The sequence below is a fragment of the Mizuhopecten yessoensis genome, unplaced genomic scaffold (genome assembly GCF_002113885.1).
Source record: "Mizuhopecten yessoensis strain PY_sf001 unplaced genomic scaffold, ASM211388v2 scaffold7915, whole genome shotgun sequence".
Classification (NCBI taxonomy): Eukaryota; Metazoa; Mollusca; class Bivalvia; order Pectinida; family Pectinidae; genus Mizuhopecten; species Mizuhopecten yessoensis.
Window position 1 is genome coordinate 81817 of NW_018407286.1, and position 16245 is coordinate 98061.

At 37.5% G+C, this 16245-nt stretch overlaps 1 protein-coding gene across 1 annotated transcript in view; it reads right to left on the reverse strand.

The window, feature by feature from the left end:
* The window catches only part of LOC110454585 (zinc finger protein Xfin-like), a 47052-nt gene extending 30968 nt beyond the window's left edge, over positions 1-16084 (reverse strand). Inside the window, exons 1-7 of the mRNA XM_021504173.1 lie at positions 15989-16084; positions 12007-12266; positions 10940-11205; positions 9703-9963; positions 8603-8743; positions 1486-3632; positions 429-432 (exon numbers count right to left, since the gene is read on the reverse strand). Of these exons, the coding sequence (XP_021359848.1) occupies positions 429-432; positions 1486-3632; positions 8603-8743; positions 9703-9963; positions 10940-11205; positions 12007-12266 (3079 nt within the window). The 5' untranslated portion in view covers positions 15989-16084. The remainder of the gene's footprint in view (positions 1-428; positions 433-1485; positions 3633-8602; positions 8744-9702; positions 9964-10939; positions 11206-12006; positions 12267-15988) is intronic.
* Positions 16085-16245: the final 161 nt, after the last annotated feature.

Consider the following 16245-nt stretch of genomic DNA (forward strand, 5'->3'; position numbering starts at 1 on the left):
TTTGGTTATTGAGAAGAAGTTGTTTAAAGTTTTTAACATATTTGACCCATGTGACCTTGAAAATAGATGAAGGTCATTTATTTGAACAAACTTGGTAGCCCTTCATCCCAGTTTGCTTCTGGCCAAATATCATCACCCTAGGCCTTTCAGTTATTAAGAAGAAGTCGTTTAAAGTAAAATATTGACGCCGGACGACGGACGGACGACGGACGCCGCACCACGGCATAAGCTCACTTGGCACTTCGTGCCAGGTGAGCTAAAAATGATAAAAGGAAATATTAATATTCAAAATAGATTATGTAAGACCGATGGACGAAGGGCAGATATAGAGGTGGGCGCAGTGACCGACATATTGGGCCTGGGGAATACCTTGTATAAATAGTCTTTTAAAGATGAAAGCAAAACTATGTACCGGACATTTTTTATACCTTTCTATGCAACAGAGAAATATTTCTGATTATTATATCTCTTCTGAGTTTTCCCTATATAAAAACAATACGATAAAATCTGCTATTTCCCTTAAATCACTTAAATATCTCCATCTGAGGGCTACTCCCTCCCCAAATAAGGACTACTCCCTGCAAAAAAGGACTACTCCCTGCCAGAAAGAGGAATACTCCCTCATGAATATTTGTAGGTGGAGCCTATAAGATTTCAACCAATGAAAACATTGGTAGGCAGAGCTTATAAGATTTCAACCAATGAAAACATTGGTAGTCGGGGCCTTCTCCGTGACGCTCGTGACGTAAGATTTTCAGAACCAAATGACAACAGTGAAAATGGCCACCGATGAAGGCCGTTTTGTTGTTGTAAAGAGGAGTTACAGCAGATTTTGGACGCTCAACGTAGCTTAAATACAAAAGCTGTTATAAAGACTGCAGTGAATCCACTTCAATCTTATTAAACAGAACGGAATGACGGAAGCGTCGACGAGTAGGGTCATGCAAGCTCTTTTAAGAAACCCAGGATAGGACTACTGCAGTAGATCTAGATATGGTAGGGAAACAATGGCGACTATGAGATTCGGTCTATAAAAACACTTCTTGAATGCTAGAAATGAAGATAACATCAACGACGATGCATACAGTACTTCCAACTGTATTGTTTTCTCTTTCAGTCTTTGAAATTGAAAAAAGGAAATGAATAAATAAATTCATTTGTTAAATTGCCTTTACTGGGTGAATAATTTGTTTCATTATAATAAAACAGTTATAGAATGGGTAATTAGGGAAATAGCAAATAGCAAATTTATGGTCACCCTTGGTGAAAAACTATTCCCCTCGACGGCTTCGCCGCCTTTGGAAATAGTTTTTCGCCTCAGGGGACCATAAATGTGCTATTTCCCTCATACCCATTATATAACTGTAAAATATTGACTTCTAATTGGTGTAAGTTAAAATATAAAACCAGACAATTTTTTACAAGGAAGAAAACCTCGCAAATTCAGTGCTACACAAGATCAAGATGAAGCAGTACTGATTAAACGTAAATAAGATCCTGTTTATGAGCGCTACTAAGAGTGTGCTTTCTCAGGTATTTTTTGTCAGAGAATCCCTTCCCACAAACATCACAAACAAATGGTTTCTCTCCCGTGTGTATCTTAATGTGACGCTGCTTGTCACCTAAATTGGTGAATTTTTTCCCGCACATTTCACATTTATATGGTTTCTCTCCCGAGTGAATCCTGAGGTGGACCTTCAGAGCCGAGTCTCTGCTGTAAAACTTTGAACAGATGTCACATTTGAATAGTTTCTTGCCCATGTGTTCCAGACTGTGAGTGAGTAGTGCGTCGGCCTCGTCAAAGCCTTTTCTGCACACGTCACACTTGTGCGGCTTTTCTCTAGCGTGTGCCCTCAAGTGCAACTTGAGTTGGTACCTGTCAGTGTAACCCTTCCCACAAACCTCACACACATGCGGCCGGTCGCCACGGTGAACCATCAGATGCCGATCTAAAGTGACTTGATTCTTGTACTGGTTTCCACACAAGTCACACATATGTGCCTTCTCCGATGAATGTGCCAACATGTGTTTTTTTAACTCTGCACTGGTACTTAATCCTCGTCCGCATACATCACATCTGTGTTTCCAATCACCGGTGTGAAACATGACGTGGCGGACAAGCGCACACTTGGACTTGTACTGTTTACCGCATATTTCACACTGGAACATTTTATCTTTGTCATGTACACGGCTGTGTTGTTGTAGTAACTCCAGCGACGAAAAGACTAAACTACATGTCTCACATTTTTGTCGATTCTCGTTCAGTTTGATATGCATCCTCTGGTGATTGTTAAAAGCCTTTTCTGATTTGAAGGTTTTCGAGCATTGTCCACAACTCAGATTTCCTGGCTCGTCAAACTGCAGGTCTTTATGCTCATTGATACAATGGACTTCGTACAACTCCTCATCCTCGAATTCTAATTCACAATGCTCGCAAGCTAAGGTCATGCTAACTCCATGTGTATCCAGGTGTTTTACGTAAGACCTTTCGTCTCTGAACTCCTTCCCACATCTTCCACACGGAAACATTTGATCCTGTGTATGTGTGGCACGGTGGTTACGTAGCAACGAAGCCGAGCGAAATTTATCACCACAAACGTTACACGAATGAACATCTCCTGTGTGTTTCTTGCTGTGTGCTAGCAGAGACACCTTCTGACGGAATCCCTTACCACAGATGTAACACACGTGCGGCCGTTCGCCAGTGTGTCCCATCATGTGTAGCTTTAACCCCAAGCGTGACTTAAATTCTCTCTCACACAGCTCACACTGAAACGGGTTCACCCCCTGGTGTTCTTTCATCACATGCTCCTTGTAAGTATTTTCAAATCTGAAATGTTTCCAGCAATGCTTACAGCTGATATTGGATGCCTGCTGGTTAATGTCCTTGGTATGTAGGTCCTTGGCATGAAGCTGAAGATGACGATCGAGATCACCCTTGTTAGTAAACGTGACGCTGCAAACATAACATTTCAATGTCTTGTCCCAAGGATGTGTTTTGCTATGTTTTTCCAGCTGTGTCTCCAGTTGGAATCCTCGTCCACAGATCTGACAGGTGAAAGGCATCTCAGCCATGCTGATCCTCAAGTACTGGTTCTGTTGGGGTGATCTAGTAGCAGATGAGGAGGAATTTGGTTCGGTAGAAATGGGCCACAAACTCGGTACCTGATTCTCATCCTCAGAACTAGATAAGGTCTCCTGCTTACATACTACTTTATCAGTAGATATTGACTGAAGATTTGATGCCTTAGATATTGTATCGACAAACATTGACACTTGGTTTGTGCTCCTGACAGAGGCACTGAAATCTGACGGAGGAATCGCTTCAGGGAACATTTGTCCCGATACGGGAGTCAAGATCGGCTTATAATCTCCGGTATGAGCAACAGAGGTCCCTACAGTTACAGAATGGTGTTCAGATTTTACTTTGTGTGTGTTTTCATGATCACTCAGAGCTGTTAAATCGAAAAATGTCCTCCCACATATGCGACAGCTATGAGGCTGCCATTCCGGGTGAATTTCCAGGCACTTGGGCACTAGTCCTCGGACCATACTGGTTATTGTGTACGACGGTTCCTCTGGACGCGAAGTCTCGGCTCTTCTACCTCGGACCTCCACCATTTCCTCATCTGCTGAAAAACAGGTACAACTTGAGTCAGAAGGCCAAGGCAGACAGGCAGCATCTTCACAATATCACTATTCATTATTCGTGTCACTTTGATATTTGATTCACATTTGCCAAGGCAGACAGCTGCAGGCAGCATCTTCATAAAATATCATTCTACATACTTGAGATTCCAATATTCACATATGTAAGTCAGTACAGACACAGCATCTTTAAAGTATCATAATTCAATACACTGATCATTTTTAATACAATATCGTCCCGCCCCACCTTTCCCCGAGTACAATAGTAGATTTTCCAAAAAAATACAAACAACAGAAGAATAGCCTTCAGTGCAGGCACCTTTATATAAACAATAATGAGGCGAATCAACATCTACCAAAAATAGTATACTTCAATTTTATTTTTATTCACCATCAGATAAATGACAATGTAGTGATCCAATTATATCTAAATTTGTGATTTCTTGGGCAAAACAATCTTTTAATCTCAGTGGGTTTTTTATGGTCTTTTATTTGGAGGAACTTGTATCTGTCATTCTTGTGCATGTATGATAGAACTGGGGTGTCAACAAATTCTATCTTGCACCCCATTTCATGTGAATGACATCACAATGGATCAATAATAATGTGACATCACGAAATCGTGAACCTTCAAATGCTGTAAGGCAGAAATTGTGACATGTTGTCGTGGATTCTGGGCTAACGCTAGTGATTGGAATGAGAGAAAAATACTTGTCCATGCCCAAGAGGGTAGGATAGGGAAATTCCTTCCTCAGGATTTTCCCCAATTTGAAAACTACTTTTTAACTCATTCACCCCTGAAATTTCATAATGAGCTTTTCCATCCTTTGAATTGGAAGAGTTCAAAAGTGTCTTCAGGGGTGAATGAGTTAAAGTGATGTTTTTCAGTCATGAATACATCACATCTGACGTAACAGCAGTAATACAACAAATATGTCAACACATTAATTTCGTCATTAACATCAACAAGTTCACCCACTCAATAATGCAAAGAATGATATGTCTTATTGCACGCAGTTATTTGTTTCCTGAATTCTGCCTAATGCAAGATGCTTTATAAGAAGAGGGATTTCTGAAAACCCTACTTCTTAAAGGAAATCATAATAAAGAAGCTGATTATGATACTTTGATAGTTACTCAACACTACAAATTTGTCCCAACTTTTCCCAGTAAGCTGTCAATTAAGAAAAAAACCCAGAAAAAACACTATAATATATAAACAATTTTAGCATAATTACATGAGGATTTGAACAATGGTAAGTATATCTTGTATATATATCATGATAAAGCAAGTTAAAAGTTGCTACTGTTTGACAAAAACAAAGCTAAATTCAAAGTCAAACACCAGTCTATTAAGCAAACAATATAGACCATTTATCACAGAATGTACAGTGTTATCCAGTGAATATAGATCATTTATCACAGAATGTACAGTGTTATTCAGTGAATACAGACCATATATCACAGAATGTACAGTGTTATCCAGTGAATATAGACTATTTATCACAGAATGTACAGTGTTATCCAGTGAATATAGACCATTTATCACAGAATGTACGGTGTTATCCAGTGAATATAGACCATTTATCACATAATGTATGGTGTTATCCAGTGAATATAGACCATATATCACAGAATGTATGGTGTTATCCAGTGAATATAGACCATTTAACACAGAATGTATGGTGTTATCCAGTGAATATAGACCATTTATCACATAATGTACTGTGTTATCCAGTGAATATAGACCATTTATCAAATGATGTACTGTGTTATCCAGTGAATATAGACCATTTATCACATAATGTACTGTGTTATCCATTGAAAATACCCATGTCAGATTTTTTTGCGTATTAACCCATGTAATATGACCTATCAGCCCTGTGATTGGTTGAAAGTTTCAATTCTTTCAATTGTGATGCCACGCCTAGGACAAGTACATGACGTCATAGACTTCCACACTGGAGTCAAATGGCGGCTTTTTACATTTCAAGGTTGCATGAAGATTGTCGTTTTACACAAATATATGCCACAAATCTTGATTGTGTGATCAAAATGATTTTACACTCGTTTTCATTTCATATGTAATTTATGAAACTGGAAGCCAGAGACTCGCTAAATTGAAAAATTCTTAAAGACTTGTTTCATAAATTTCATATGAAATGGAAACTCATGTAAGATCCTATATATATATGACCTACAGGTGATATAGATGTAATGTTGTGGTACTCTTCCAGATGTATCCATGTATAAAATGCGGACATCTAGATTTTTGAGAAATTTTCCACAAAAGCAAACTCTTACTACAGGAACATTCACGATGTTGTATGGTAACATGGTTGGTGTGGCCATCAAACCTCATTGTTATGGTGATACCACAGGTACTCCATCAACAGTTTTCAGCGTTGACTTGAAATACTATGAGAAAACTTTATAAAACAATTTTAGATGAGAAATCATGGCCTAACACGTACAGTGATGACAAATCAATGTTTCCATGACGACATATCACCGAAGACAGGTGACTTTTGTTGTCATGGTCTCTAGGACAACATGTCTCTACTTCAATGATATTGTATCCAAAGACAAGTCTGAATGAACAGAAAATGTTACCATAAACTGAACAAATACTGTATTGTGTAATAGGATGAGAAATAGTGGTAAAGATAATGCCGTCGCTGGGGCTCGAACCCACGACCCTTGGCTCTCCAGCCCGATGCTTTACCGCTGTGCTAAAGGGAAATTCTCTACAGCTGAAGCTTGTAAGGCAATCTAATCAATGCACATCTTTTACAATTGTATGACTGAGGATGGGAAAATTAAAAGACTACTCTAGATTTGCCTATATTAAGTTAACAGGCTTATGTAAAAGATAAAAGAAAGGAAATGAAAATCTGCAAAAGTCATGAATCGTTCTAATGAAAGTACTTCCTATGGTCACAATAGTAACACGAACACATCAAAATCGTACAACTGTACACTAAACAAGGGGAATTCAGCAGCTATTAGATGCTGTACTATAATGTTATGACATGAAGAAGAAAAACATATATTGCACAATGTACTCTCATTGCTAAAACATGATGCTGATGTACCTCTGATTTATCATCAGAATTACCTCCCTTGAGGTCAGTAGCTTATACATTAATATGATACCTGTGATCTGTGTTAGAGTTATCTCCCTTAAGAATATATGTGACTTCCATACACATAAAAATAATCATTTTACCTGTAACTTGTGTCATTGTCTCTAAAGGACGTCACCGACCTTACACTCTCTACATGTGATGTTCTAGGGTTACCTCCCTTTAGAATATATACTACCTTATACATGAACATTATGCCTGCCATTTGTGTTAGTATCTGCCTTCAGGACATCAGGTATCTTACACATTATATTAGGGATGTGTGTTAGAGTTACATCCCTTAAAGACTTAAGCTATCAAACAGATACTTGTGGTTTGCATTAGAGTTAAGAATATATGCTACCTTAAACATTATACTTATTATTTGAAATACAGTTATCTCCCTTGTTGATAAACGGTACAACTGAAACACAGCAGTAATTTGTGTTTGAGTAAATGATATATATCAAATGAAAAAGTCATTTACTTAAGTAACAGTAAGCTAAGGTAGCATACAGTCTAAGTTTTACATCTATCAACCTTCCAAAATATTTTATCAAATTATGATATATTCCTTATTTCAAAATATCATAGAAGACATCTGGTAGTTTCTCAATAGGACAGCTCTAAGACTGGTACATCTAATTGTTATATTTCACAAATAAGAAATCCATACCCCAATTGTGGTAAACATAATCAGTCAACAAAATTCTTCAGTAAAATTAACAAAACAATTTCACTAGGTAAAAACATTTCTTTCGTAGGCCATACCAATTGTAATATATTTTATTATTTCATAAGATTTGTAAAAACTACATCTACTATTTTGCAAATTTGAGAAGAAAAAAAGAGAAGAAAATAAAAAGAAAAAAAAATCTATTACAAATGTACTTCCCAATTTAAAACCTTTTCAAAAGTTGATGGATTCAGAAAGATATGTCTTTAATAATAATTTATTTAATTACAAAGCTATTTTCATTCCTGGATCACAGAATTGCACAAGCTTGTCACATACACTGATATCTATCACACTTGACCTGAGCGTACAACCTTGAAACTTAGCATACTCCGTGCTAGGCATCTGGTTTATTCAAATGTCCTTAAGTTTATGAAGGTTTAAACATATTTAACCCTGTAAGAGGGTTGAAGGGAAACATTGAAGGATGGCTTGCACCAAATCATACAATACGACAAGCTAACAGGCAAATTTGTGCCAGGTGAGCTGAAATTTGTGCCAACTTGCTCCTATTCTAAAATTCAAATTCTGATGAACAAGTTCAAATTGGTATGAAATTATTATTATTTTCAGTTGCAGGAAACACAGAGCAAGATCCAGCTTTAGATTGTTAAGATAAAATACTGTATACAAGGTTGTTTTTAAAGTAGATTTATGTTCATGATATTCAAATCTTACGGAAATTTCATGGCATTAAGACAATTTTCACAGTAACTTAATTTCTGCAGCAAGGTATTTTTCATAAATTTAATAGTGATTTTCACTGGAAGTAAGTTTCACGATATAATGACTTTCATGGTTAGGTGATTTTCACAATATTAAAGCCAATTTTCACAGTGTAGAGATTTTCATGATAAGTTGATTCCATAATTACAATATGACTATATCATTTCTATTAAAATTAATTTCAAATTTTCAATATTTCAGAATGCATATATCTTACAATCAGGAAAACTTCAAATTCAACACATATTGCAAATCAATATTTTTCAACAAAATCTGTGTTATCATGAAAATAATACCTTGTGAAATCAAAACTGTATACAGCATCTACACAGCATCTACAGACATCAAGTTAAGAAAAGGACCTTACCTCCAGAATGGGCTGGGGCCGAATATTCTTTCGCTACGTAAAGTTGTTCTGGTAGGACCTTGGAGGTGGATGGTTCCACTGTGAGATCCATGGCCGACCCGTCATCCAGGATAGGTGCTTCATTCACAGGGGTACTTGATTCTGTAAAAAACAAACAATTTCTTAATTTGAATTAGAAGATGATAACCCTTTAAACATTTATAACAGTCAGTACTGTATAGTGTTTTTGTATCATCGCGTCAATTTTTTTTCCAGTTTTTATTCCAGAAACAAACTAGTAGGGTTGTGAATTCTACACTAAATGGATTTGGTCAAATCCAACCTATGAATTTTGACTATGAAATGTTTCAGGTGGGAAGGATTCATTCTAGGCAGGTCGGGGCACATTTACTTCCTTTTGTCCTTGACACACACTACATAAAGATGAATATTTACAACTTGCAATATGTTCAGCAGTAAACGTCAGGACAAACTTTTGACCTTTGACCCCTGGCCAAAACGTTATCTGTTTGAGTACAGAACTGGAAGGTTATTTAAATCAACTAATCCTGACACATGCTTCTGTGAAGTTAAAGGCCAAGCAACATGTTAATAGATGCAAGGAAAAGACACAGACCAATATATGTAAGCCCACTCCCTTTCTTAATCGCAGGGTTAGTGTGTATGCCTTTGTTTGAGTGTTTTCAAAGATGCTGGTTATTGAAATGGCAACAATGAGAATCAATGGGTCTGTTAAATAGATTTTCAATTATATAGGCAATTTTCCACGCACTTGTTCATACTTCATCTTGTAGTTTTTCTTTTGACTTACACCTAACGTCCCTCCACCTCAGCAGTGGCACATCTCTAATTAGTTCAAAACCCATTTAGAACTTTATACTAAAGGTTTATTTCCTATTTGGGCCTCTCAAATTATATGTTTAATTTTGAGTCTGAAGGATTTGTCATCCCAAAGATGGATTAAATCTGATCAGATGTTGAAGAAGAGTAGCTAGGTAATTCAAGATATTGAAGACTGACAGCAGACACTAAGATATGGTATAAGCTCAAATAGCCCTTTATCAAAGTAGGCTTCAAAAGGCCCTGAAACTACTACCTACTTTCTATTGATAAGGAAACATTCTTCACTTGAGTGTCATGATGTAAATCAGCATCAAACAAATGCTTGTCATCTTCTTCATCAGTCAAATGTTTGTCACTATCTTCATCATCTGGATGTTCATCAGCATCAACCAAATGTTTGTCACCACCTACATCAGCAACATTCACATGTGTGTCATCATCTTCATCTGCATCAGCAGTAAGTTTGTCAGGATCAACATCTGTCATCCCAGACTTTTCCTTCAAGGCTTCATCTATCTCTGTCAGAAAAATAAAAAATAAAAATTCAAATAATTTCGTTTTTTAAGCTTTGGTTTAATTGAAATAAAAGGGATGTATAATAAATCAAAATGCTTTAAAGTAAAAGTTTATTTCCTTAAGCATGGTCCATGTGAAAAAAATCTTGGATGCAGCTATTATTCAAAGCTTGATTTAGATTAAAGTCAAGTGAATGCAAATTTCTGATTTGATACATGTATGTTTTTGAAAATATTAAAATTTTGTTACTGAATTTTCATGTTTAGGGATTCAAAATCGTAACTTAAAAGGAAAAAAATCTTAATCTCAAAAAAAATATCATTAAGGTCTTGTCAAGCTAACCAGATTTTAAACTGGCCCCAGTTTTATATAATGTAGGTTAACTCATTGACCCCTGAAATTTCATAAGGAGCTAGTCCAACCTTTGAATTGGAAAAGTTCAAATGTGTCTTCAGGGGTGAATATGTTAACCACAACTGAAATGTCATGGAAAACAGGGTGCCTACAGAGAAAACCCACCTTTGAAAATATTCCCAAATTACCAATGTAACTAGAACCCCTTTTAGTTCATACGGTTTGCTTGTGTTTTATATCCTATTAACAGATATGGTCATTTAAGGACGTGCCAGGTTTTGGTGGTGGAGGAAAGACGGAGTTCCCATAGAAACACCACCGATCTACGGCCAGTACCTGACGACTGTCCCACGTAGGCCTCTAACCAACGACTCAGTGGTGGAGGGCTACCGGTAACAGAATGTCTGACGCCTTAACCACTTGGCCAAGGCGGCCCCCTTAGTTTATACTCCAATTTGTAAATAGAAATTCCCAAAAAGTACCAGTAATAATTTGTCCATTCCAAGTCTGGTATAAAGTCATAAAAGTTTCTATAAATGCTAATGAATGAAATTGTGTAATACATTCTTTGACTTTGATACAATATTCTTTTGTTAGTAAATGTATCAGCTGTTAAATTCTTACTCTGGTCTGATGGTTGAAACTCCTCGGGTTCCATGTCATCTTCAGACTCCAGCACCTCATCCTCATCATCCATGTCATCATCTTGTGCATCGACATCAGGCAGTCTGGAGTTCTGTAGGAACATGGCAGTGTTCTGAGAGGCGAAGTTCTCCTTCAGGAATGTCTCACACTTCTTGATGAGGTGATTCACACAATACTGTCGCGCCATTGGTAACACCGAGGTTGCCACATCTACCGTCAATTCTATCAGATCTGTGTACAGGTATCTGGAATGCATACAGCAATCACTTAAAATGTCATTAACCCACACATTCACCCCTGTAATCGCATGATGAACTATTCCAACCTTTGAATAGGAGGAGTTCAAATGTGTTTTCAGGGGTGGGTGAGTTAGCTGTGGTTATCATGGTTCTTTTTATTGAACCCATTCCCAATTGAAAAATATGAATTTTCCCATTTTGTCCCTTAACAATTCCCAGATAGGAAATCTAAAATAATAAAAGCATCAATTTAAAGAAATTCTTCATGACTGCCTGAATTCTCAATAGGCAGCAATGGTATCGGTATGTATACATATTCCAAAATAGTTACTAGCAAAACCAACTTCAATCAAGATAAATATTGATTCCAAAATGAAGAAGTCTTGAATTTTACGATACGCATTCAAGTTGAATTGTCATAAAACCCATCAGTGCACCTTTTCTGTTGCAGGCAGCCTTACATTATAGGATCAGGCATGATTCTGTATTAATATTTTAAACAGAATATTTTTTCAGTTTTACATGTTGATGTTCACAGTGTTTTTTCTAACTAAATTTACAAACAGACTGTTCCTTCATGAATGGGGAAAATATAATATAACTTTCATTGAGATTAGGAAAGTATTCTTCATTTTGAGAAAATACAGCACATTTTTGCTAGGGGAATTGAGCAGCTTGCAACCAGGCAAAAAGATCACTGATTCAGAGACTGAAAAATCACATCAATAAAAAAAAAATGACACAAAAATGACAATATTTGAATGAGCTATACAAATATTAGCAAACAACCTACAAACTAATCAGTACCTTAGGAATATTGAGAAAATGTGTTGCTGGGTATCAAGCAGAGTTATCTCCCATTTACTTATGGTAGGGTCATCCAGCATTGCACAAAACACAGAGCTCCGTGAGACCAGTATGGTTTTGTGGGCTAGGATTTGCCCCTTTCCGCCATTGACCACGAAGGCAACGTCGCTGGCAGTGCCGGAGGTGAACAGATAATCCAGGCAGTCTAATAGTGGCCTATCACACTGCCAGTCCGAGTCTGCCATCTGACCAGCTTCCATCTGAAAACAGAAACATCATAGGTTAATCAGGCAAATTTATTATACTGTGAAAAGAACGCTGAGTCCAAATAACCAAACCAAGAGGCCCATAGGGCCTGTATCGCTCACCTGGATACCTAAGCAATCATGGCAAACAATTCTCCAAATGAGATCAAGGGAATATGCCAGACCACGAGGCCAATCCTTGTAGCATAGCTATATTATATTATATTTTTCATGCCCAGCAATTTTATGTATGGTTATGGGGTGGTGATCTCAACTGTTTCCAAGCTTTGACTCAGAAACTAGGTCCCTAGAGTTGTGGCCAGACCCCAGGATCGATTCTAATATCGTGACTGCATTTGTCTCTTTTTGCCAAGCATTTGTATATATAGTTTTGGGGTGGGGATCTCAACCGTTTCAAAGAGTTATGACCCAGGGGCCAAGTCTGCAAGGGTGGGGCAGACCCTGGGATCAATTCTAATATCATGACTGCATTCGTCTCTTTATGCCCAACAATTGTATATATATAGTTTTGAGGTGGGGATATCAACCATTTCAGAGTTATGACCCAGGGGTTAAGTCTCCAAGGGTGGGGCAGTCCCCAAGGCCAACCTGGAAGCATATGTGCAATCATTTCTTTATACTCAGCAATTGTATATATACGGTTATAGGGTGGGGCTCTCAAATGTTTCCAAGCTGTGACTAAGAAACTAGGTCCTTAGGGGTTTGGTCAGACCCCAGGGTCTATTCTGATATCATCATTGCATTCGTCTCTTTATGCCCAGCATTTGTATATATAGTTTTGGGGTGGGGATCTCAACCGTTTTAAAATTATGGCTCAGGGACTATGTCTCCAAGGGTGGGGCCACACCCTAGGGACATCCTGGAAGTAAATGTGCATTCTTCTCTTTATACTCAGCAATTGTATATATGGTTATATGGTAGGGATCTCAACCATTTCCAAGTATTACATTTTATTGGCCCCACCCCTTAGCCCGGGGGGTCAGCCCAACCGTTTGTACAATTTTGAATATCCACCACCTAGAGATGCTTCCAGTCAAATAAGGTTGATATCCATCACTTAGTTCCAGAGAAGAAGTCACTTAAAGCAGTATAGCCAAATACCCTTTTTGGCCCTGCCCCTCAGCCCCCTGGGGGGTCAGCCACACCATTTGTACAATTTTAAATCCCTGCCTCCCAGGAATGCTTTTGATCAAATATGATTGATATCCAGTGCACAGTTCTACAGAAGAAGTCGTTTGTAGCAATATAGCCAAATTGCCCCCTTTTGGCCCCGCCCCTTAGCCCCCTGGGGAGTCAGCCCCACCATTTGTACAATTTTTAATCACCACCACCTAGGGATGCTTCCAGTCAAATATGATTGATATCCACTGATTAGTTCCAGAGAAGAAGTCGCCTAAAGCAATATGGGCAAATTGACCCCTTTTGGCCCCGCCCCTCAGCCCCCTGGGGGGTCAGCCCCACCATTTGTACAATTTTGAATTCCCACCACCTAGGGATGCTTCCAGTCAAATTAAGTTTAATTCCAACCAGTGGTTAAGAAGAAGAAGTCGTTTAAAGAAATTGTTGACGTACGGACGGACGACGGACGCCACGGTATGACATAAGCTCACCTTGGTCCTTTGGACCAGGTGAGCTAATAATAGGCAAAACTACAAAATTCTTGAGTTTTTAAAATTTTGAAATTGTGAAGTGTAATGCATAGATAAGATTTTTCACATCCACAAGCCATTCGGATGGATACGTCTCGCCTGTGCATTGACCATCAATGAACATGTCACGTTCGGTTGGTCTAGCTGTTGTACTTTCAGAGAAGTTAACTTAATCACAAAAACTTAATGTTGATGGAGATGGAGATGCTGACAAAGTCAATGGACCATGAAAGGTAGGCCGCATCCAGCATTTGATGCATGGGTTGAGATGTACTACCTAAGATGCATCTATGGTCCAAGTTTGGCTGTTCTAGCTCTTATACTTTCAGTGAAACTAACATATACACAAAATCCTAATGTTGACGTCGATGTCGCAGGAAATTCGCCACTTTGTGGCCCCGAGCCAAAAGGGTTGAAAAATCCCTGGACAACATATATACAAGATTCTTGGATTTTCTTCATCTTATTTTTACTTGATGCTGTCATTTTGAAAGATTGTGATAGTTTTCTACTGTACAGTGAGTTATTTAGTTTTCTAGGTTCAGTGTTCAATTTCTCTCCAAGTTTTGAAACAGGTGGTTTGTTCACATGCTATAATGGTGACCTATACATGTTCTTAAAGTTAGTATAAAAGTGAAATGTGTTGTCTTATTTGATGTGGGTCAGTGTGGACTTTAAAGAATCTGAATGGGATATGGGCCTCATAGTCCTTGAATCGGGTGTTTATTGTGTTTTGCAGCCCCTGCTAATCAGGTTCAACCGAAAGTGCATACATATATTACACAAAAGGTTAATATGGCCATAATGGGCGAAACCAGATATGACTAAAATGCATACAATCAAGGTAAAAAGCCTTGTGGTTTAATTAGTGTCAAATTATTTTACTGAATATGGGGAATTGTTTTGATAGATGATACCAGCCAATTAAATCTGATGCCTCATGAGCAGGTACCATGAAGATTTTTCAGTTGAAGTTACAATGAGCAACTGGTCAGTTGAAAAATAAACTAACTTATGTTTGTCGATCAGATTGCTCATAGTAAAACAGTCCATGATCATGTGATAGTTGAAATGCCAACTTCCATTCCACAATTCGTTTGCCGTCAGCTGTAGCATATTTATCATTTTTGTGTTGTTCCATTTAGTGTTAAAGGTCCAGTACACTCTGCTGATTGAGCTATATAGCTGTAAAGACCTATAATAGCTCTATTGACCTATCTGAAATAGGTCTTTAGAGCTATTTTCATGTGATTTTCTTTTTTAAGGAAAACGAAACAAAGTCGCTTTTAAAATAAGATTTTATCATTATGTTGGTAACAAAAGACATCAAATATAAGTATTCTTTTTAAAAAATAATGATGTAAAAAAATCGAAAATTTTACATTTATGAAAAATGAAAATAAACATCTAACTGTATGCTTTTTGTAGTCAACATTACCATACAACTTATTGTTTAATGCGACTTTGGTTTAATTTAATGAGATTTGAAATCTGAGAAAATATAGCTCAATAGACAATACTGCTATAATTTATAGGTGAATATAGCTATAGTTATAGCTCAATCGGCAGAGTGTACTGGACCTGTGTTAGACCTTGCACCTTATACATCAAATTGAGTACAACTATAAAATGTACACATAATTTCTTTTTTAACTTAACTGAGAAAGATCAACCACTGTGATATTAGTAATACCACGGAATTAGACTATAGTCCGTGGTAATACCGTATCCTCAAATCTGATGAATATTCATTAGCTAAGGTTGTCACGTGACAATAACGGCAGATTCTTAAAATAACATTCAGATAATTGCACTCATCCAATATGCACAAAATTAACAACGAAATATGGAAGTCGAATCGTAAGTCTCTGCGACGGGTTATTATTGTAAAGCATTGCTTGCAATATCGACTAAACCGGAACAAGTAACAGTTTTACCTGTAACACAACCCAGGTCCCTGTGCCGCCGCCCTATTCCCCTCTCCTTCATACAAAAACCTGTGCTAAAATGAAAAGATTTAAATGTGTGATTGAAGAGTACATATCAGTCGTGAGGCTGATGACATACCTTGTTGAGGAAAACTCAGTTTTATATTATGATAACGTAGTTATTCGCCTCATTGTTAAATATCGGTAAACTGTGTATTCCAGGTCAGTGACAGGTGCGCGCATACCGGATGTGACGTAACGGTCTTAATAAAAATAACGTTAAGTGACAGACTGGAACGACAACAAGTGTTTAGAGAGTTCAAGTGAAAGTAAATTATATTTTCGTTGATATTGGTTAAATTGAAAACACAGCTAGGTCTTGTAAGCACATTTTTT